At 37.1% G+C, this 25244-nt stretch overlaps 1 protein-coding gene across 1 annotated transcript; it reads left to right on the top strand.

The window, feature by feature from the left end:
- Window positions 1-747: 747 nt before the first annotated feature.
- LOC137283731 (dnaJ homolog subfamily B member 12-like) lies at window positions 748-25045 on the top strand. The gene is made up of 9 exons (XM_067815396.1): window positions 748-896; window positions 2954-3131; window positions 4478-4623; window positions 14961-15086; window positions 15525-15584; window positions 16914-16987; window positions 17236-17345; window positions 17659-17822; window positions 19369-25045. Exons 1-9 carry the CDS (start codon window positions 764-766, stop codon window positions 19476-19478), a joined length of 1101 nt encoding a protein of 366 aa, XP_067671497.1. The 5' UTR covers window positions 748-763; the 3' UTR covers window positions 19479-25045.
- Window positions 25046-25244: the final 199 nt, after the last annotated feature.

The raw sequence follows: 25244 nt of genomic DNA, 5'->3' as shown, positions 1-25244 counted from the left end.
ATAAATATGGTACTATGTTCATCATGACCATTCGTGACATATTAAGCACAGCGTTTCCACAGAATTTACACAACAAAATATTTGTATCTCTAGCATGTACTACTTATGGCCATTATCATTATAACTGATCGTGTACATTCTTGACACTTTCAGCACTGGATTTATATGTAAGTCTGATACAAGACCCCTTCATCTTGTGAGGAGATTTTCAAAGGTAAACATATCATGGATTTGAATGAATATTGGCGGTAATGTCTGCTTACGGTTTGGTGAAAGTGCATTAAAGTACAAGTATAAACAGTAGCACTTTCAAAATTTAATAGTGAGTGCTGTTAAGGTGGAGGCATGTACTACTTACCAACTGAGAAATGTATTCGTGTAATATGCGTCTCTCTCTCTCTCTCTCTCCCTCTCTCTCTCTCTCTCTCTCTGCCTGATTACATTGTGGAGATCAGTTCCGTAGCCCCTACTATTGGACAATATGACGGAATATCTTGACTGGGAATAATATATAACTGATAATTTATTTTAAAAGACATTCGAGAACCAAAAATATAATATTGCAATAATAGAATACGAGACAGGGCCCAGTTCAATGTAGCGCTTGTCCTCCGACGGCACAAGGGCTTGTAACCGGTGTACAAGCGATCTACCAATCACAGCGCGTCTTGCAAAGCGGGGAAGGAAATTATCCAGTCGTGTATATTGTACCACAATATACACGACGTCGTGTATATAGACGATTCGTGATCCAAGATCCAAGATGGACGGGAATAAGGATGAAAGTATACGGTGTGTCAACATCGCTCAAAAATTCATCGCTGCGGGTGAAAATGAGAAAGCTATTAAATTTCTGAACAAAGCCTTACGACTCTACCCACTTGAAAAAGCTAAAGGTAAGATAACAATCACCACTGATGTTGCGATTTTAGGTGATATGGTGCTGTCGGTTTTCCCAATTTTCGCAGACCAACCTAATTTTCCAAGAGTCCGGTTTAGCCAGATCGTCAGTGTAATGGAAACTTGTTGACGACCACGCCCAGGTAATCCTTGCTAAAAATTATATTGTCGTGATTTTCATATTAATCAAACCAATGTATCTACGTTTCAACTTGTTTTGTTTCATTTTCAATGTTAACCTGCGGGATCTGGTGAACTGGAACCGAATAGCTTAGGTGATATTTACATCTGATCACATGGTCATGGCTTTCCGTAATTTTCAGTCTTGACCGTAAGCATCTCATGCCATGGTGACCTCCCCAAACCCCTACATCCCATAACCTATATAGTTTAGTATTTTGCTTTCTCGTTTGGCATTTACTTTAGGTCTTATCCTCAATCACAGTTGTTATGTCAAGGATGGTAAGATTCCTGTTGCTTTATTTTGCTATTGTCTCGTAAAACTATCTATCAGTTATACAAGAGTATACATTCCTACACTTTATAACTTAAGACAATAGAGAGCTGAAATATTGTACATTACTTCCAAGCTATAGCATATTGCGGATTTCCTCAGCACTACAGACAGTAAGACACTGAGCACTGACAAGTTAAAACATCAGTATTGGATATCCCTGACACTATTTTACCGCTAGATTCATTGTATTATTCTTTCAATAAAAATTAGTATGAGAACTTTTCTTTCGTGTTCATCTTTGAATTAAAGTAAACATTCTGTTGATCAGTAGTTTTGGTAATTTCAAATTCATTAAATAAGGTAAAATGATTAAAATGACAGATCTGGAATGTTACACTAACATGATTGTTCCATTCTATGTTTATTTCACTGCCTGTCTATTTCATAGTTTGGATAAACACTTTGTTAGTGTCATGAGAATAAAGCTGTTACTAACACTGGATTAATTTGTCTAGTCTCTGGTGAGAGATGAAATGGTGTCAGACATTCAGGTTTCCGTTATGTGTTTACCAGTAGTTAAACCTCAATTGCAACTGGAGTATAGTAAACATCATCATGATCATGGTTCAACCAGATATTCAGTATGAACGTGATTACATTGGCCACTATTCAGTACAAGTTATGCTACTAATGGCTTCCAATGTAGTTATGTACAACAACGACAAATACAACTTACTTTGTGAAGTGTGTAACTTTAGCCAGCTTTTGGAAAATTGCGTCATTGTTCACATCAACCTCCTGATGCCTACTCGAGCAAGCAATTTTGATTCTGAGAAATATATATTGAACTGTTTATCATATTTGACTTTTGAGGTTACCACACACAGTGAACAGACAATGACAAACAGCGTTAATGAGTCAGAAAATGAGATCAGTTTCACTTGACAATAATAGAAGTCTTGATCAGTGATTAAATGTTTTGAAAACACAATGCTGTCATTACCAAAAACTGATGCACTCTTAACTTTGTATTTGAACATGTTGAAGGGAGACTTTGACAGTGGCAGTTACATTTTGTGAACATGGGTGCTCCTTGTGCACATGCATCAGAAGAAACCCTTGGTTCAAGTATTACATTGTCAGTTCAGAATATTACGTCTAATGGTATGACTGAAAACAAGAGCAGTCTAAAAAAATGGATAATCAGAATTTTGTTCAGGGGAGCAGTTGTTAAGGATTATGAAGGGTACCATACAGTTATTAACTATTATTGAAATGCAGAGTGCATCACCAAATGCATTTTAGACAAATTAATGTGATGAAATATGGTTAAATGTATGCACAAAGTAATTATTGGCTGCTTCTAAATTATGTCATCCACAAGGTTATTTTTCTTTGTAATGCATGCATAATGTATCATTATGTCTCCAATGACATGAATGATAATAATGTCTCTGGTTTGCTGTAATCTACTTCTCCAACATGTATGAATAATGGATTGATATTAAGTTAACAATTATCAATCTATATTGATAGCACACCCTGTTGAAAACCGACATTATCTGTTTCTTATTTGTTCATTTAATTATACTTCAGTCTTGCTGAATGATTTACAAAACAATGAAGGGGGTAGAGGGGGAGGAGAACCCCCGCCCAAAAATGCAGAGGGCATACGACAGAGAACAAGAGGAGGCACCGATCAGAAAGAGAAGGCCGAAAACCAAGAAAATGAGCCGGCTGACTACACACAAGAACAGCTGCAGCTGGTCAAACGGTAAGTGAACTGCAATGAAAAACTTTATCATGCTTACTATAAATTTTGAGTATTGGCTTCATTTTATATTGGTTATTTTAAGTTGACTTTTATCTGTTGACAGATAGGTGACTACATGTACCCAATACTTGTAGAAAGCATATTTAAGTGTTGAACAAACTTTGTGGATAACAATAAACTTCTTTTATTTCATGAGTGTGATGTTTCGATACAGACTCTTGTACTATTGTCCAGCGAGGTTTCAATACAGAATGTATGTCAAAACCTCAAACTCACAAAGTGAAAAAAGTTGTTATCGATAAAGTTTGTTCAGTATTGTACATCCCAGCTTCTAAAGTGACACTCAAACAAGAGTCTTGTTTTAAACTGGTCTTCATACTTAAATGAGGGATCTTGTGGCTACATGTGTGAATTGTGTGGTCTCTGATTACAGACAATGTAGATTCTTTGCTCTTGCTGGCAAAAACTGCTACACAAGACCACACCTGATATTGCTGGAATACTATTGGGATGTAAATGATATTACTGTGTGTAATATTGCCTTCACATTTTGAACCTTGTTATTTATATTTTGTATGCCCTGTAGTGTTGTAGACACATGCATTCAAAACATATATTGCATCAGCATGGTATCAGTATACATACTTTTGGACAGATTGTATGCATTTCTATCATGGCACACATGATTCTGATCGGTAGGCTTAAATTTCAAGTATCCTTAATTCCCATGAACATAGTGATATGATAAGATAAGCTACAAATGAGAATGGGAAAGCAAGTTGACTGCCGACACATCGATGCTTGCCATAAATGGTTACCATGCTTGTCGTAAAAAGGCGACTATTGGGATCGGATGGTCAGACCAGCTGACTTGGTTGACACGTCATCGGTTCCCAGTTGTGCAGGTCAATGTCCATGTTGGTGATCACTGGATTGTCTGGTCCAGACCCAATTATTTACAGACCGCCGCCATATGGGTGGAAAATTGCTGAGTGTGACGTAAAACAAAACTCACGCATATGACAATGCCTGCCATTAGCCCAAGGTGTCTACTTTCGATATGAGAACAACAATTTATCAAACATTTTTTCAGCTGTAACCGTTTCAGAATACCTACAGTTAAGTAAGACATATACTAAACACTCGGTCAAAGCCAGATAATCATTGGTCAAACATGAGCATTCTTTAACATGTTTAAGTGTTAGGAAATTTGATACCACTTAATAGTCTTATACATACTGTACACATCTCATTCTGAAGGGTTCAGTTCCAAATTATAACAAAAGTTATCTAAGGGCACTCAGACCACATCAGATTTATAGAATCATAAGAATCATCTCCTGCAGGATAAAGAAATGCAAGGACTACTACGAGATCCTAGGGGTAAGTAAGGAGGCCACAGAGACAGATCTGAAGAAAGCCTACAGAAAGCTGGCCTTGCAGATGCACCCAGACAAGAACAAGGCTCCTGGAGCCACGGAAGCTTTCAAGGGTATGTACACAGAAGGTTCTCTTTGAGGGTGGGGCCAGCATGGGTCCCAAATCAGTGTAATTAGTCTTCCTCTGACTTGCTTATTTACAGGCCAGGAATAATGGAATTTACAGAAATATTCTCATATCTCATTTTGTCAGATTCCCTTTCAAAACTTTCATGGTAAAATTGGAATTTTTGTAAGAGTAGCCTAATATCTGACTCACTGATTCTGGCCTTGCTAATATTGTAGAGAAAGGGCAGATCTAAGCTCCCTCCCAAGGCAAGATGTTTTGGTTACCTCTACAGCTTTATCATTGTCATCAGTGAGCAAGTGTCTGTTACAAAAATCTTAACTTTCCTGATTCTGTCTTATGTTAGAAAATGCATGTGTACATGTCTTTGAAAATGCCATTCTAGTGAATTGAGTGAAGGTTTACAACTGACTGAACTGTTTATTCGATGAATTTACTGAAGAGATTACTTGATAGTTGAAATAGAATTTCAAGTTTTCAAACAATCACATGGATACGGGATTATTCTTGCTGCATGGCAATCAGAGGTTCAAATATCCGATCACCCGATGCCCAGGACAAGTCAGTTTTCATTATGGACAATCAAATAATGGTATCATGCTTGTCCTTGGGCTACTAGATAATTTCCCCTAATGATTTCAAACTACAAATACAGTTGGATTTTATTTCATATCTGCTCATAATGTAGTTATAATAAAAAATAAATTTCACAATAATAATGAAGTAGAGCTATCATTCTTGGAAATTTATCACTCTTCGATAAATAGTCCAGTAAACTTTACCATCAAACATTGTGTCATAAAATCGGGGCAAGTGGAAAACTGGTCAGGACAAGTTACTTTCTTAAAGTCACTTGCCCTGTGGCAAGTGGCTTTTATAAAAAATTTGAACTCCTATACTGGTTTTTAAACATATTGATCTTGTGGTTGTGAGCAGTGTGCAAAATAGTCACAGGCCCATCTAGCCTGTGGCTAGTGAAAATCCAGACAGTCACTGGCCAGACTGGATAGTGAAATTTCATGGGTTCAACTTGTAAATATGTCTGTCTTTCCGGCTTGTTAAGATGTTATACAGTTTTCGGTCATGCAAGATTATGACCTGGTAAAATGTTCATCATATTTGCAGCTTAATGATGAAACATATCATCATATAACACGTCACAATTTAATTCTGGACTCACAAAAGTCCAGAAACTCTCAGCACTGTGGCCACTCTCTCACAAGGGATTTCGCAAAATTAAACAGGCAGCTGTTATGTATATGTGCTAAGGATGAAAAAATGAAAAACATTTTTTTCGAAAACTCAAAATTTAAACTCGCTCGCCCATGGGCTGGCCCATGGGCGAAAGTGTTTCATTTCATCCAGAATAAATGTTTTGGAGGTTGTAAATGAGTGAAAAAATGTTAATAAGTATCATGACACAAATTTCAGCTTGTTGTAACTTGACTCTGCTAATTGACAGCAATTTTAAAAATCTCGCCCATGGGTGAAAAACATCTTGGCCCATGGACGAGAATAATTAATTTCATTGAAACTACATGTTTTTTTCCAGGCTTTACAGCTTTTCAATGAATGAACGTGTATTTATTATTGTCTTGACATGAAATTAAGCTTATTTTGACTTAATTCGACTAATTTAAAGTGATTTTTCAAAACGCCTCGCCCATGGGCGAAAACCATTTGGCCCATGGGTGAGAATATTTACTTTTACTCAAAATACACCTTTCCCCATGTTTTGGAGGTTGTGAATGGATGAAAGTATGTTCATAAGTATCATGTCACAAAATTCAACCCATTTTGAATTAATTCCGTTAATTTAGAGCTATTTAACAAATCTCACCCATGGGCGAAAAACATTTTGACCCATGGGCGAGAATATTTACTTTTACCCCAAACACATCTTTTCCAATATTTGGAGGAACTAAATGAATGAAAGTACATTTATGAGTATCATGACAGAAATTTCAACTCATTTTGACTTAATTCCTCTAAATGAGAGCAATTTTGAAAACTCTCGCCCATGGGAGAAAGACATATTGGCCCATGGGCGAGAATATTTGCCTTCACTCAAAATACATCTTTTCCTGTGGTTTGGAGGTTGTAAATAAATGAGGATATATTTATGAGTATCATGGCACAAAATCCAACTCATTATGACTTAATTCTGCTAATTGAGACCGATTTTCAAAAACATCTCGCCCATGGGCGAAAAACATTGGGCACATGAACGAGAATATTTCCTTTTCACTCCAAATACATCTTTTCTAATGTTTTGGAGGATGTAAATGTATGAAAGTGCCATTGTGAGTATCATGACACAAAATTCAACTGATTTTGACTTACTTTTGCGAGTTCAGGAAGATTTTTAAAAAATATGCCAAAATAATCACTTTTACTCAAAATACTCAAGATTCTTTTCCTGTGTTTTGGAGGTTGTAAATGAATGAGGATATATTTGTAAGTATCATGGCACAAAATCCAACTCATTTTGACTTAATTCTGCTAATTTGTGACAAGTACAAGAATCTGGATTTCCACTTAAATTTTCATAGTTTTTTTTATTGTCTTGGAGGTTGTAATTTTATGATTGAAAGTGTGTTTATAAGTATCACGACAAAAAAATGAAATCATTCCGGTCTTAATTCGACTAATCTCGCTTGTGGACGAAAATATTTTCGTTTGCTCGTTTTCTTTATTTTGCAAACATATGGTTTAAAAATAGATGAAATTCTAATGAAAATTCAGTTAAATTTCGTGAGTTTAGTTTTATGCCGCATTCAAGAATATCCCAGCAATATGGCGGCGGCTTGTAGATAATCGAGTTTAGATCAGACAATCCAGTGATTAACAGCATGAGCATCTACCTGCACAATTGGGAACTGATGACATGTGTCAGCAAAAGTCAGCGAGCCTGACCACCCGATCCCGTTAGTCACCTCTTACGACAAGCATAGTCGCCTTTTATGGCAAGCATGGGTTGTTGAAGCCCTCTTCTACTCCAGATCTTCACGGGTCCCGAACACAGAGCTTTACTTCCAGCAACATATACAATGCACTTAGAATACTAAGCCTTGAGATTCTTTTGAATTTAGGTATTCTATAAATATACCAAAATTCAACCTATATCTATGAAGTTGAAGTTATTTGTGAAAGCCCTAATCAAGAGTGACCAAACTCCAGTGACTATGCTGGGACACATTAATAAACGGTGTTGTGAGATCTTTAAAATGTATTGAAATATGTCTTGCCAATTCCACTGACATTCGCCAAATGTACCTACCTAGTAGTTTTAAGTGTACCGACCCAGTTTAGCATGTTTCGTTTTAATAGTGTGGTCTCCATTTTTAGTGATTCCCGTTTGCCCGTCCCGGCTTTTCTTCGTCCGAGGTCTTATGGGGTATTCTCCTATTTGTTAGACCAGAAATAATCTACAACAGGGGTAGGTCACTCGCTTGTTTTCTTTACCATTTGTACTATTAGTATGCGCCTCCTCATGTTCCAATGCACACAGTGACCTGATTCGTCTCCATCGTAACTTAGGCTGCGTTTAACAGTACTTCAGCCAGTTTACTGTATCAGTCGAAATCTTACAATGAATGAATGAATGAATGAATGAATGAATGAAGAGCAAGAAGTATATGTGAATGAATGAAAGAAATAATAAAAGAAAGAAGTACATATGTGAATGAATGAAAGAATAAATGATACACCACGGCCATCCTTTCCAAAACATGCTAAGGAACGCAAAACTATCGTTAGATCACATGTGTTAACATCAGCTTGTTATTGTCTCCTTGGTCAGGCGTAACAATTGTCAGACAGGTTAAAACAACAAACTATCTGGTTGACTGCACAGCTGCCTGTTGACGTAATATACCCACATCACCTACTTTTCCTGCGTAACCTTCATCTACATCACCACCCTTAATATACTGAGCAGAGAGCACAGAAGGCCCTATAGCTGTAACCACTGAACCGTGGCGTCTCTCTGCTCCCAAGTTCCCAAGTGGGGGTGTCCTTGTCTACCTATTCCATTAATCTTTAAAACATCTAACAAGCTCAACGCATGCATTTGTTTACTCAAATGTGATGCTATACATATCATAAGAGTATTTTTTATGTGTTATTCAGTTGATAAATTATTATTTCATGATACATATATGTACAATATGTTGCTTCGATTCTGTAACTACCCACATTATGACCATTCTGATTTATCGAGTAAAATACGATTGTATAGTTTTGAGTTTGAATCTTGGCATATTTTTCCGGTTTGCCACTTTTGCACTCTACCTTTTTAAAGGGGGCGTGCATATTTTGGTGGTTTTTAGTATACCATCTATTCATTTGGATTTATTAATTTATCTGTTTTTGTTTTGTTTTGTTTTTTACTGCTAGTGAGCCTGTTAGTCTGCTTTGATAACTGTACATTTATTCTGACGTTTGACGAGCGGAACATGAAGTGTTGTTATCATGTATGTTATGTAATTATATTATTGGTATGGAGCGGCATTGATATGTATGTTTGTGCTTGCCAATCCAGTCCCGATTACTTGAGGAGATTAGTTTAAACTATAGATTAACGTATCCATACTATTAATGTGTAATCATTATATCGGGCTATGAGGAATACGTAATGTAATCAAGATTGACTCTGCGTTTACTTTTCTATTTTTTAAATACATTTTCACTATTTTTGCTACACTCAAACGGAATTACTTTGGCTTTCGTGATTGTGGTCTCTAAGTATTTTAGAAATTGTTGTTGAGACAACTGGAACTGTTGATCTGCAGTCTTTCAAAATTCATTTTCACGAGATACATTCTCCCTTTTTACCAGTTCTCAAAATGAACATATAGCTGTTTACACAAAGGTATCTTCCCGTAAAATAAGTAGGACGAAACGTGAAGCATAGCAGCTTTACTGAAGCCATAACTGATTGCCATAACTGAAGTTGTTAAAATGATCCTGAAAACTGTCATTTTCAACATTCACCTTGCAAGCAATTTTACCAAGAAACTAAATAACTCATTACTAATGGAAGGAGTGAACTGAAAGCCCATTTTATTAACTGAAGTCACTGATTGAACTCGCTAACATCGATTCACTTACATTCTGGTACACGTGTCTTATTTCGTTTCCATGACTAATCCCATAAAACAACACCGTTGTCACTACACCAAACGATTTTGACCACGAACCAAAACAAAGGTTTAACTTACAGGACTACCTGTAAGATATCCCTTTCTTGATAACGAATTTAACAGCTACGCCGAAATGCTGCTTACCTTATAAGAAGTTGTATATCCATAGAACTTTCGTATTTTTGTCCAAATGATCATTACCGTAACAGATATTACTTTGTCAGAGACCTCATGAGCCTATTTTCAAGTTCTAATCCACACACTGATTTCCACTTTTTCATCATTTTGACTTGTATCTCAGTTTGTTGAGTATCTCTGCACAACTCTCAAAGAAACTGAGCGGAACGATGACGCTTTCTGTTTCTTCCACGTTCACTTACGTAATTTCCGCAAAGCGCCTACGACAATTTGCGCCGAAAAAGTCATGTCTCGTCCGCTGGTCTTGTTTATTGGAGTATAACAGCTGCCGCTTTCAAGTGCATTTTACTTGTCATATACAAAATTCATCCATGGATCACATTAGGTCATTAGGGGACACCAGCTTTGAAATGAACAGGTGTTCGTGAGTGTATATGGACGAAAAAGACTGATTGCGCAAGACGCGCAGCCAAATATCTCACATTCAAAGGAAATCTCGAATTGATTGTTTTATAAGGCGTCGAGCTGACCAGTTGGTTTTGGTGTTGTGTATAAACCTCCTTTGCAAGAACTTTGTCAAGCATACCTGCTTTGTCCTTTTGCAAGACCTGCACATATTAGTCTTTGAAAGACATTGACATTTATGTGCAGGTGCTCTGGAAAACCTTGTCCGGCACGATATTCCTTCCCATTTAGTTATTGTGTGCATTCTCGGGCACAGTTCTCCAAGGTAGTCGACGCTCCGGGTGTCATTAGAACAGTGTTGAGCACTGTCACACTCCACTGCTTTTCGCAGTGCCCACTCCAGTCCTGTTGTGTATTTGATAAAACAATCGACCATCCGGGTGTGAACCAAAAGAGGATACCACCATTCTCATTCGGTGGATGAAATGGGATGAAGAAAACCCGCATACTCTTCATCACATTGCTACACCGTATTTACCTTAACGAATGTTTAAATATCACTTTATGTAAATAGAGCATCAAAACAAGCTGAAACCATGTATTATATTAACATGGTACTAACTATAGTCGATTCGAACCACTGCTTTACAGTTCACTGACTGGATGCAGGCTTTTCCCACGTGGCGGGGTAAAACTTAATGATCTATTCTCCCTCGCAAGGAAAAGTGAACCAATCAGAAATTAATTTAAACAGTTAATTTAAACAAATAGATGGAATACTAAAAACCACCTAAATATTAGTATGCACGCCCCATTTAAAAAGATAGAGCGCTAAAGTGGCAAGATTCAAACTCAAAACTATTCAATCGTATTTTACTCGATAAATCAAAATGGTCTCAATGTCATAATGTGGGTAGTTACAGAATCAAAGCAAAATATTTTACATGTTTATGTACGATTTAGTTAGCAAAGGCAGAAAAATCCCCGACAAACACGGCCGCTTCTCCTCAATACGTGGGTTTGTGAGAGTGAGGGTACTCCCTACAGGGCTCACTCCCATTAGTTAACAAGGTGTCCTCCCATTTTATGTATTTTTTACTCGATAGGTACGGAAATTAGGCGATGTGGGTATGTCATGACTGGTTGATTTCTCAGGATTAGGTGAATTGGGTATGGCAGAGTCGATATACTATGATCATAGGGGATTTAGCAACCATGTTGGAGTGAAGGAATGACAAAACTCTGTGACCTGTCCAGCGTGTCATACACATATATATCATAAAATAATAATTTATCAACTGAATAATACATAAAAATACTCTTATGATTATGCATAACATCACATTTTAATAAAAAGATGCATGCGTTGAGCTTGTTAGATGTTTTAAAGATTAATGGAATAGGTAGAAAAGGACACCCCCACTTGGGAACTTGGGAGCAGAGAGACGCCACGGTTCAGTGGTTACAGCTATAGGGCCTTCTGTGCTCTCTGCTCAGTATATTAAGGGTGGTGATGTAGATGAAGGTTACGCAGGAAAAGTAGGTGATGTAGGTATATTACGTCAACAGGCAGCTGTGTAGTCAACCAGATAGTTTGTTGTTTTAACCTGTCTGACAATTGTTACGTCTGACCAGGGAGACAATAACAAGCTGATGTTAACACGTGTGATCTCACGATAGTTTTGCGTTCTTTAGCATTTTTGGAAGGGATGGCCGAGGTGTATCATTTATTCTTTCATTCATTCACATATGTACTTCTATCTTTTATTATATCTTTCTCATTCATTCACATCTTTTATAATTTCATTCATTCTTTCACATCTACTTCTTGCTCTTCATTCATTCATTCATTCATTGTAAGATTTCGACTGATACAGTAAACTGGCTGAAGTACTGTTAAACGCAGCCTAAGTTGCGATGGAGACGAATCAGGTCACTGTGTGCATTGGAGCATGAGGAGGCGCATACTAATTAGTACAAATGGTAAAGAAAACAAGCGAGTGACCTACCCCTGTTGTAGATAATTTCTGGTCTAACAAATAGGAGAATACCCCATAAAACCTCGGACGAAGAAAAGCCGGGACGGGCAAACGGGAATTACTAAAAATGGAGACCACACTATTAAAACGAAACATGCTAAACTGGGTAGGTACACTTAAAACTACTAGGTAGGTACATTTGGTGAATGTCAGTGGAATTGGCAAGACATATTTCAATACATTTTAAAGATCTCACAACACCGTTTATTAATGTGTCCCAGCATAGTCACTGGAGTTTGGTCACTCTTGATTAGGGCTTTCACAAATAACTTCAACTTCATAGAAATAGGTTGAATTTTGGTATATTTATAGAATACCTAAATTCAAAAGAATCTCAAGGCTTAGTATTCTAAGTGTACTGTATATGTTGCTGGAAGTAAAGGGCTTCAACAACCCATGCTTGCCATAAAAGGCGACTGTGCGTGTCGTAAGAGGCGACTAACGGGATCGGGTGGTCAGGCTCGCTGACTTGGTTGACACATGTCATCAGTTCCCAATTGTGCAGGTCGATGTTCATGCTGTTGATCACTGGATTGTTTGATCTAAACTCGATTATCTACAAACCACCGCCATATTGCTGGGATATTACTGAGTGCGACATAAAACTAAACTCACGAAATTAAACTGAATTGTCATTAGAATTTCATCTATTTTTAAGACATATGTTTGCAAAATAAAGGAAACAAGCAAACGAAAATATTTTCGTCCACGAGCGAGATTAGTCGAATTAAGACCGGAATGATTTTATTTTTTTTTGTCGTGATACTTATAAACACACTTTCATTCATCTATTTACAACCTCCAAGACAATAAAAAAAACTATGAAAATTTAAGTGTTAAGAAGTCCAGACTCTTGTACTTGTTACAAATTAGCAGAATTAAGTCAAAATGAGTTGGATTTTGTGCCATGATACATATGAATATATCCTCATTCATTTACAACCTCCAAAACACAGGAAAAGATGTATTTTGAGTAAAAGTGATTATTCTGGCATATTTTTAAAAATCTTCCTGAACTCGCAAAAGTAAGTCAAAATCAGTTGAATTTTGTGTCATGATACTCATAATGGCACTTTCATTCATTTACATCCTCCAAAACATTAGAAAAGATGTATTTGGAGTGAAAAGGAAATATTCTCGTTCATGTGCCCAATGTTTTTCGTCCATGGGCGAGATGTTTTTGAAAATCGGTCTCAATTAGCAGAATTAAGTCATAATGTGTTGGATTTTGTGCCATGATACTCATAAATATATCCTCATTTATTTACAACCTCCAAACCACAGGAAAAGATGTATTTTGAGTGAAGGCAAATATTCTCGCCCATGGGCCAATATGTCTTTCTCCCATGGGCGAGAGTTTTCAAAATTGCTCTCATTTAGAGGAATTAAGTCAAAATGAGTTGAAATTTCTGTCATGATACTCATAAATGTACTTTCATTCATTTAGTTCCTCCAAATATTGGAAAAGATGTGTTTGGGGTAAAAGGTAATATTCTCGCCCATGGGCCAAAATGTTTTTCGCCCAGGGGTGAGATTTTGTTAAATAACTCTAAATTAACGGAATTAATTTAAAATGGGTTGAATTTTATGACATGATACTTATGAACATACTTTCATCCATTCACAACCTCCAAAACATGGGAAAAGGTGTATTTTGAGTAAAAGTAAATATTCTCACCCATGGGCCAAATGGTTTTCACCCATGGGCGAGGCGTTTTGAAAAATCACTTTAAATTAGTCGAATAAAGTCAAAATAAGCTTAATTTCGTGTCAAGACAATAATAAATACACGTTCATTTATTGAAAAGCTGCAAAGCCTGGGGCAAAAACATGTAGTTTCAATGAAATTAATTATTCTCGTCCATGGGCCAATATGTTTTTCACCCATGGGCGAGATTTTTTAAAATCGCTGTCAGTTAGCAGAGTCAAGTCACAACAAGCTGAAATTTGTGTCATGATACTTATTAACATTTTTTCATTCATTTACAACCTCCAAAACATTTATTCTGGATGAAATGAAACACTTTCGCCCATGGGCCAGCCCATGGGCCTACCCATTGGCCACTGTTCGCCCATGGGCGTGCCCATGGGCAAGCGAGTTTAAATTTTGAGTTTTCGACAAAAATGTTTTTCATTTTTTCATCCTTAGCACACATACATAACAGCTGCCTGTTTAATTTTGCGAAATCGCTTGTGCGAGAGTGGCCACAGTGCTGAGAGTTTCTGGACTTTTGTGAGTCCAGAATTAAATTGTGACGTGTTATATTATTCTCATTTGCTTTGCAATCTTTTGTTTAGTTTTTACACTAAAATTTAGTAGTGTTGAATTATTTTGTGGACAGGCATAGCTAGCCCAACTGGCTTGCAGAATTTGGTGACTATTTTATATGCTTGTTTTCACTGATACCCAGTGCTAGGATGGAGGTCTCAAAGCACACAGTAACAGTGACTACTGGCAGTGGTAGTATAGTGAACTCCACTATCAAAAGATCACTGTGAAGAGCTCAGGTCACATCATGCATCACAAGTACTGAGTACTGATCATGCCGTGAGGAAAAGATAACTCTAATTATTTCAGTGGCTTCTTTTTGTTCCAGCTATTGGTAATGCGTTTAGTGTACTGAGTGACCCCTCCAAGAGGAAGAAATATGATGTGTATGGTCCAGAGACAGACACCTCTCACAGCCATGCACATTCTGACTATACACATGGTGGCTACGAAGGTAAACCTACATCTCCTTTAGTGTGACGTTTAATAATTGTTGTAATGCAGACATTATTGATCTGTTTTATTCTTATTAAATGTTATGGTGGAATAGATGTTATATGTTGGTATGCAATCAAATGTAATGGATGGTTTGGTGTAAGAAAATGGTGTTGTGCCTTAGAATTAGAAAATCTTATCAAATTACATGGTTACAATGCACACAAAATGACAGGTTTGCTGGTTAACATTCAGCATTTGTCATCTGATTCAGTTGACAGTCACTTTCCTGTTGTTTACCAAATAATGTATCATTTCATTGTCTTGTGTAGGTTCCGTAACAAAAGTGCAACACCATCCAGGTTTTACCCTTGTATCATGGGTGACACCATGTGTGCAAATCCTACACACATCCAAATGACAGAATGTTAGTTCATAGAAACCTTAACTTTTGCAGGGGACATATCGCCGGAGGAGCTGTTCAACATGTTCTTTGGTGGAGGATTTCCTTCATCAGGTATGTTATATTATGGTTTGGTGGTTCTGTCATATTTACAGTCTGGAGTTGTCTGTATTAAAGAAGTCTGTTTAACTTTTTATGTTAAAACAATCAAGTTATATCTGGGACCGTTTTGGTGGGAAAGGGGAGGCTACTTGTATGTGATCAATATTACGACCGCTTCAGGGTACTAGGGATTCAAGTTTCCACTTAACCGTCGAAGGAACATGGAGATAAGCAATAAGCATGAGTCAGCATAAGTATCAAATATCAATTTTGCCATAAAAATTATATTAGCATTGCATTTTAATTTTGTATGTTCACACAATGTAAAAGTGACAAGCAGGTCTTGAACAAGCAGCCACACACACTGTGGCTTAAATACTTACTGTGTCACCAGAACGCAGAATGACACTGGCCACCATGGCAGGCTGAGTTTTGTGTGGACAAGTGTGAGTGGGGTTTTTTTACGAACATAGGGGATATGATCATTGCCTCATTCGTCCATCCGTCCGTCCGTTCTCATTTTGTTTCTAGAGCATAACTAAAACTGCTTCAATGTTTTCAGACCAAAAGTGGTAAATATATCAAAGTGAACCTAAGGATGTGCCTTTTGCTATTTACAGATATTTGGCATTATTATTTTTCCTAGTTTCCATGGAAATGAGTCAGGTTCAGTCTCAAGGAGGAGAGATGGGCTTCGTTTCTGGAGCACAACTCGAAAACTTCTTTGTATCTTTCAGCCAAACTTGGCAGATATGTAAGGAAGACTCAATAGTTTTCATTTTCATGGAAATGATTTGATTTTAGTCAAAAAAGGGAGGGATGGGGTTGGATTCAGGATCACAAATCGAAACTTCTTAATATCTTTTAGCGTAATTTGGCAGATCTCATAGTGGAGCTTTTTGCTATTTGCAGATTTTTGGCATTTTTATGTTTCTGGGTTTCAGTGGAAATGATTTGAATTTGGTCTCAAAAGGGAGGGATGGGCTTTATTTCCTGAGCACAACACGAAAACCGTTCAATATCTTTCCACAGATCTTGAAGTGATGCCTTTTGCTGTTTTATAGATATTTGGCATTTATGTTTTTCATGATTTCCATGGAAACAATTCAAACTTAGTCTGAAAAAACATCAAGTAACTGTCAGATGATTAGTTCTTTCAAATATGGGGACACCGAGGGAGGATATGTCATCTTCTGATGACTCTTGTTTTTCTAAGTGGGAGACAGCTTAAAATGAGTTTCCATTCTGAGATCAAAAGGAGAAATACGGCATGAGATCATGTAAATATTCCTAAAAATAGGATTTATTGTAAGTTTCTCGAATTATACATTCTGTTCCTAGGCACCACGCACTACCGGCGGAGTCGACATGCACACCACACGCACAACTTCTACACAAGAGACACACAGTCAGAGGTAAGTGAAGACAGTCCAGTGATCAACAGCATGAGCATCCATCTACACATGGCATGTATCAACCAAGTCAGTGACCCTGGCCAGTGACCTTTGACGCCTCTTGCAACAAGCATTGGTCATTGAACATCAATTCTAACCCGGATCTTCACGGGTGTCAATTGCTCAAGTCCAGTGAGTTAGATCCTAGAATCATATGACACAACATATGTCACTTAAGGAAGCTGTAGCCATGGTAATGTGTGTTTCAGAGTGGCTACACCCTGTTCCTGCAACTGACGCCCATCTTGTTGCTCATCTTCCTCTCTATCCTCAGCAGCTTCTTCGTCAGTGACCCCGTATTCAGCATGCACCGCACAGAGTGAGTAACAACAGCGAGCATTGTCACAGTTGATTTACATTGTGAACAGTACTGAAACCTTGTTGACACTTATCTAGCCCAGTGAGAATTTTTTATGTGTAGCAGGAGTCATATTTCAAGTGTTTGGAGTTAACAGTTTTATGAACCAAAGTTAAGAAAAGTCTATCATCATCCACCCTGTTACATATAAGCTGGTTTGATATGTCAGTACAACCAAAGCATGCCTTATGTTAAACTATGATTTTTTTTACTAGACATATAAGTCAAAAGTGTCAGTGCTTGATTATTCTTGCGGTTCTCTTGTTTGTTTCAGTAAATATTCTGTAGAACGGAAGACATACAATCTAAAAATCCCTTATTACGTAAAAGAGGATTTCCGACCCGAATATAAAGGTGAGATGCGTCGGATAGAGAGAAATGTGGAAGAAGAATACATAGGGCAACTAAGAGGGAACTGTTGGAGAGAGCGGAGTTATAGTAAGTTCACACTCAAGTTTTATTTATCTTTTGAGGCCATCCGATGATCCATAGTTTGTGTGAGTTTCTCCAGCCTCACCCTGAAAAGCGAATTTCGACAGCATTACAGTCGTGTTCTTATACTCTGAAAGCTTACCAAAGAGTAAAGATCTCTATATGTGTATAAGAAATCAGGTATGAATAATTTTGATGATGTTAACAAATATGCATCTTTCTTCAGGGTAAGCAAGCTGTAGCATTACACTGAGAGAGTTTTGGTTTTTTTATCATATAGTTTTCTTTCTCATAGCATTGTACATGTAAGGACATTCGTCACCCCTTGCCCCTTTCCGTAACATCCAAGAAGACTTGTGCCCCACTCGATTCTTGTTGTGTGCTAAAATACAACAAACCAATCAGAACACTCGTAGTGGATGCGGTGCTTTCATAAAAATAATCCTGACTACATAGATCGTTGATGGCATAATGTGATTGTTTAAAAATCATGAAAAATATCTATTGTTATATTGAAAGTACTAAGAACGTAGCTCTGTCTTGTGAAATTTTTGATAAAAATCATGTGATTGACGTGAGCCATTCAAATACATGCACATGTGTTTGTTTATCTCACTGGATCGTCAGTCTGTGTACTGACGATCTCGCTGGCTTGATGTGGGGACTCTACCTGCGCTTCTAACAGTCTCAAGAACTGTAATTATAAATTGCTAGAACTTACCAAAGAATGCTCTTATATATCTGTATAACTAATCAGCTGTAATATTTTACACTGGGCATACATTTCACATCACTGGGAATATTTTAATCTGACTTTCTTGGTCGCTCATACATTTTTCAGTGAATTCAGATAAAATTCCACTCGGGGTATGATAGCAAGGTCAAACCAATGTTTGAGAAAGATTTTAAAGTCATTTTGGAGTTTCTGCTTTGGGACATAATGTAGCTAGTTGTTTGGGGGTTTTTTTAAATATATTTTATTCCCATATTTAAAAAAACTAATCCCATTTGTGATTATTAACCCTGTTTAGAAATATAATTGGAATTATGAGCTGAACATCTAGTAATAGTTACATTAGAATATGACTTTAACAAATATCTTTCTCTCCTTTTTTAGTTGTATCATGGAGGTCTATTCTATAAAATAAATTAGGAGAAACAAAACCAGCAATACTATGTACGAGTACCTTGGTGATATTAAGAACCATCATAATCAAACAGACATAGAGATTCCTCTTCAAAGTAGTTTTGAAGTTATTATGCCAATATGAAATCCTTTGAGAGAGGCACAAGTCACTTTTCAGCTTGTCTCGGAATAACATGAGTTAGTCGTAATGTTGTAAGAGTCAAATTGTAGACATTTTGACCTGTGAAGATCCGGATTAGAATTGGTCGTCAGCAACCCATGCCGGATTGTCTTACTTCATTACTTATGTCTTTCTTTATTTTATTTTCATGTAGCTGGAATATTGCTGAGGGAGAGGTAATCAACAAACCAACCAACATATTTCACCCATGTACAGGACTTAATTTTGTTTGTTCTTAATTTCAGAGGAAAATCTCTTATGGAAAGCACGTAATTACGGAGATGCCAAGTTATATCAGCGTGCCCAGGACTACCAAACCCCGTCATGTGATCAGCTTCAGAAACTGTACTCTTGATCATTAGACAGGCTAGGAACCTCCGGCATGTCAACCTGGCAGAAACAGCATTCTACAAGGGACACGCGTTGCCCTCGCACTGACACACACATGTATGTTATGTTGCTCTGAAGTTCAGCTGGAAACATTCTGATTGTTGACAGTGTGATGCCTGAACTTTGCAGATGCAGCATAGTTCTGTATTTCGTGTCATAATGAATTTGAGGAAATTGGTCTAATGTCCATTCAAATTTCTATATTTACAATGTAAATAGATATATATGGACTGTCAGATTGTAAACATCCAGAGTTGATTTGGTTGTGTCGCTCCAATTGTGAAAGTTATGCCACACCATTGTACACTGTCATATGGATTATTTAAAGGAGGTCAGTGGGAAAATTCAGGTAAAAGTAATTCTTTTTTTTTTTCCCCTTTTTTCTTCATGTCACATTCAGTAGAGGTTAGCTGGTATGAAAAATAACCATATTGTTTTTCCATCTCCCGAAACTTTGCCATCAGTGGATCAATCCATAAGTAAATGAAATGAACAGTGTGGCCTTATCTGGTGACATGTTTAGTGCCTTCCCCCGGAGGCTCCATTATATGTCAGTGGATGTTGTGGAACTACAGGGATGAAAACAAAGGTCAGCATGTGTGATGGAATTGAGATTATCTACACTTAAACTGAAACTTTCTTTGTTTATTGTTTTAGTCACGATATGGCTGAAATATTGCCTAAGTGACTTTGAATTTTAACTCAGTGACTGATACTTCCTTTTGATCCCATGGCTACAGCTATATGTCAGTAAAATGGGAGTTATAAATGTCCTAGTTAGAAAGACCTCCTGTATTACGAGTGTGATCTTTACGCTGCTTTCAGCTATCGGTATATTACAGCAACATCACAATGGGAAACACCAGATATGGGCTTCATATGTGGGACATCAAACCTGAGTCTTTGGTGTGATAAACAAATGTTTTAAGCACTAAGCTACCTCACCGCCCATTCAATGTTATGAAGTTTAAGGTTGTCTCACTGTGAATGTGTTTCCTCTTGTTTTTATTCAGATAGGAGAACTTTCAGGGTGATGGCTTGATGGAAGCCACTACTATGTCACTAATAACACATCCAAAAATAAAAACAGGATTTAATATTAATTTATCATTATGTCCTAGTAAACAAAGTTACAAAAATAAAGTCTAAGTTTAGAAAGTTAAATTTAGAGTTCATTAGTTTCACTAACAGCATTTTTTCCTCAAATTGCCCCCCCAAAGTGCTTTGTTTGGAACCCTAGTAAAATCCCAGCTGCTACCATTGATCTTGCCATTACGAGAGATTGTGCAATATCACCAATGTAAGGCTTTGTCTATACTGGCAAAAACCAAAAAAATACATTAGTGTTGGAAGCAGTAACTAGCATGCTTGAGTGCGCACACAAGAATATATGGTATGAATTGGAAAGATTCATCACCAAGAGCACTAATTCTGAACTCAATCCATGGCTTACATCCATCTTGGACACAGCAAGTTTTATATATTAGTGTACAAGATACAAAGGAAAAACAGTTAGGTCTTGTAGATGTGCTTGATTCTTGAGACTAGTGGCCATGTTTAATCCTGATGTTGCTGAATGGTATTTCATTATTTTCTGTTGTGAGATACTGTGGAAACAGAACAATGATGCTTCAAGGCAAGGAGGCCTGCATAAGACAATAATGTGTTTCCCATTTCCACCTAGCTCTTTTCAATAAATCAGTGTCTTTTCATCACTTCCTCCATTACAACTGAACAGTGGAAGAGTCATTGCTTCATGTTTTTAAACTCATCTTTTAACACACTATGCATTTAATCTTTGTTTTTTATCCTGGTGAGGAAACGCTCCTAGAACAAGGTTCCAGCTTAAAAAAATATCTCCCTCTCAACTTGTCATGTTTGAGGCTGTCAACTTGTCGCTACATCGGGAGTTTCTTTCTTTGTTATTGTTTATGTTTCAGTATTCAGTGGTACTTCTATTAAGATGTTGGTTGCACAATTAGAGCGACACTTTTGACATATTTTTCATTGTTTCCTCATTCTTGTGAGACCTCTTGGGGTAATGGCTGTTGTCACTATTTTCCTCGCTCTCTATGCTGTTCCTGCCAGGTTTAAGTGCCCTGAACAGGCCAAACCAAGTTAACAGTTAAATAACACTTGCACTTCCAAAGTGAGATGTTCATACAAGGTCATTGTTACGCCATTCATATTCTAGGCAGCCATCTGTTGAAAATTGTCTAGAGGGGGAAGATAAGAAGATTTGTTTGGTGTTTTTATCTTTGGTTTTGAAAATGTTAAATCTGCTGAATGAAACTAGTAGTTCCTGAAACATGGGACATCACAGTAAGGATTGCAGTTTCAGCTGACGTATGTCAGAGGTTTTGATCTAGGCGTTATAAGACAAAAAAATGTTTTCATTTACATCCAACTTCGTAAAAGAAGTGCCATTTGTGGTAATATTAGGAGAGGTGGTCTTGGGATAGTAGCAGTAGAGTTGTGCCCCGTTTATTAGAACACATGTGTTTTTCTTGAAATTGCCCAGATAAATGGATTTCCAGATATCTGAACCAAGGACCATATGTACATGAACAAAGAAATGTACTAAGAAACAAACATAATAGGCCTCGGACATAATCTTTATTGATTTATAACACATCAACAAACACTTGCTTTTTCACCCTCATATTTCCTGCTTGATACACTATGTCTAGACTTAAAGCATGTTTACCAGCCACGAGAATAAGCAAATTCTGTGTTGCCCATGCTGTCATCAAAGTATGTGATTTTTCAATTAGCATTTTGTCATTGACGGGTAAATTGACACGCCTCAAATTTAACTCAGTGTCACCTTGCTATTTACAGGTAGTTAATCTTCTCACGCTTCAAAGACTGTTGTCTCCTTTCATGTTATGGCACACAAGGAGAATAGATATATGGTGTAACCATACTGACAGGTGCTCAGCCATCCTGATATAGAGAGACAAAAATGCATGTGTTTTGTATATGAAAATGACCGTCTGGTTACAGAAACCAGATTTCTTCAATAAGTAATTTTACTATGCTGTGAATTTGTTTTAAGGAATTTCATGCAGAAAGCGAGTTTTTCAGTTATCTGAGGTTCGGTTGAACGGAGCATGACTTTATTACCCATTTCCACATGAAATTAACAAAGACAGGTATTTCCTCTGACATCTCAACCACAGAAAGGAACACCATTACTTTCATGAGTTGTAAGCTTGACACAAAATCATAGCAAATATTTTGTAGCTTGCTTTGGCCTGGTGTTTTTATTTATCTTGATGTATATACAATACATGTTTAATATGTAAATACTATCAAGATTGTACAGGTTAGATTATATATGTAAATGTTGTGTGATATGACACAATTTTACGGCATCAGTTCATTTCATTCAATTTTCTATCAACAGCACAATACGTGTCACTTATTTGTCTACCTTGAGGATGAAAAAGAATTGACTTATATTCAAGCTTGTATGTGTATTGGCTATGTGGTTTAGTCATCTGTAAATAGACTCATGTTATTTAGAGTGATGAAAACTTACATGATCACATGGTGGATCACGAGGATCATTACTCTGGGCATCCTCAATAATCTCCAGGGTATACGTTCCAACAGTATTCCACTAGTACCCAGGATACATCAACAGTTTGGCCCGATGATTGTATTACCTCCCTTTGTTGACTTTTACCCAGGCATGTGTCAATGCTGGGAAGTTGACCAATCACAAGACTTCTATCGTGATCTTCTCCTTGTCTAACCAATTAAACTTGGAAACACAATTCTACCTGAGATACCATGAAATAGGTAGAAGGAGTTCTTGCATGTAATTTTTTTAAGGTTTCAGACCTGTCAGTTTGTTAATATGAGTTTGTTTTTTTCTAAATTGAGTCACATAGCAAGCAACCTCAGCAGCTGTGGCTGACATCTTTGTTGACAGTGGCAAGCTTGGTTGTAGGGGCGTATCTCATTATCCATGGTGAAGAGATGGAACCAGCAAAGGGAGGTTGCCATAGATACATTCAGGGTACGAATGGGGATTTCTCAGAACATATAAACTGGAGATAACTGAGGATGAACACTGTGCATTGAATGTTAGTGTGATTGTGTTTTCCTGGATGGGAGTCAGGCAATAATATATGTATATGAAGACCAGAAGATGCTTTTTGAATTCTTGTTTATTTATTCAAGCATACCATGTATTTTTCATCAGTAACCAGATATCTTTTCTTACTTCCTAGATCTTAAGGTTGATCTTAGATCTTGATGAATGTTGAACAAAAATGACCAAAAAAATCAAATTGTGAATTTTGTTGTCCAAACATATTATGGAATGTTCATTGAATGGAACTATGAAACAAGAATTAATGTGAGTTAACCTGATTTGTGTTCAGGTCCAAGTTGTGTTAATCATTCTGGTGTTAATGAACAGTGATGATCCCATGTTTCATTACAGTTAGATCTTTCACTGTGATACTCTGCATGAAGACTGGACAGCCTGTCCCTAGTTTTGGGAGGTGAAACTTTTTAAGAGCTAATCAACTTTTAGGCCTCTTGTGTCAGCATTCCCACTAGCATTAACACATACAACCTCTATCTAAACAAAAATGAACTTAATCAGTTCTTAATTAAACTCACAAGGAAATTGCCATTCTGATTGGATATTTTGTAAACTCTCAGCAAATCATTTCTGTGCACCATGACGTTTACATCGGAATGGACGTACCATTGACAGAATATTTGTTTTAATTGCAGTTTACATTATGTTTAGATTGGTATTTTCAGGTTGAAGTGGAATCAGCTCAAGATCTCATGGCTTAGGAATTAGTTTTGATGCAACCTTTAGTGGGGAGGTAATCTGATATCCATGCAGTTGGGTATCAAAGTGAAGCAATCGATCTGACTTTAATGACATGAATACCATCTGTTTCTCAGTCTGTGATTGCGTGATATTCACAAATGGATTACATGTACAGTGTGAATTAGACATCCAGTTTGTCCAAACCAAATGATAGTTTGTTCAAAAGCCATATTTCATTAGTCTGATGCCAAGAGGACAGAGTTCGAAACTAGTTTTTATATCTGTAAGTCTATTGTTTTCATATTTTTCCAAGTGCTGCAGGACAGCAGGGTAATTTGGAGAGACAAAGTGAGTTAATACTTAAACATTAATGTCACTTCGGCAATATTTCAGCCCTATTATGACAAGGTAAGCGACAGAGATTAGTGGTGGTGTGTGATTTTACATCATCAATGTTTTTCTGGTTTGTGCATCACCAAGTTCATCTATGAATAACAATAATGACATTTATGTCCCAGCTCTCTGGGGACTATGCAACCCATGCTGCCTGTGAGATGCTGAAAGTTAAAATTCTCATCCTACCGGGTACCCATTCAGGGTATCTCTTTGTTAGCAGTTTTAATACCTGCAAAGGCTTCATGTCAATTCACAGGTACTTTATGGACTGTACAAACCTGTAGAGTGTTTGTGATAACAGAGTCATAGACACCAATTAAATGAGCTGACTTCTCGTGTAGTGTTATAGACTTAGCGTGCAGTGTTTATTTTGTTATTTATACCAGTCACAGCATCCCTGGATGAAAGTGACGGCTGGAACACAGCAACTGGAGACTTACACATTTGCAACCAGTGTCATTGTGAACTGTAGATTGTGATATATAAATCATAATATATGGCTGTATTATTGATAGTAACTGTTGGAGTGTGAGT

This window comes from Haliotis asinina, chromosome 5 (assembly GCF_037392515.1).
Source record: "Haliotis asinina isolate JCU_RB_2024 chromosome 5, JCU_Hal_asi_v2, whole genome shotgun sequence".
NCBI lineage: Eukaryota > Metazoa > Mollusca > Gastropoda > Lepetellida > Haliotidae > Haliotis > Haliotis asinina.
This window is presented reverse-complemented; position numbering and strand designations above follow the sequence as displayed.

Coding starts and splice junctions, on each gene's coding strand:
- LOC137283731 (XM_067815396.1), top strand. CDS start 764: ATGGACGGGAATAAGGATGAAAGTATACGGTGTGTCAACATCGCTCAA. Junction 16,988..17,235: donor CAAGAGACACACAGTCAGAG/GTAAGTGAAGAC, acceptor TGTGTGTTTCAG/AGTGGCTACACCCTGTTCCT. Junction 17,346..17,658: donor TTCAGCATGCACCGCACAGA/GTGAGTAACAAC, acceptor TGTTTGTTTCAG/TAAATATTCTGTAGAACGGA.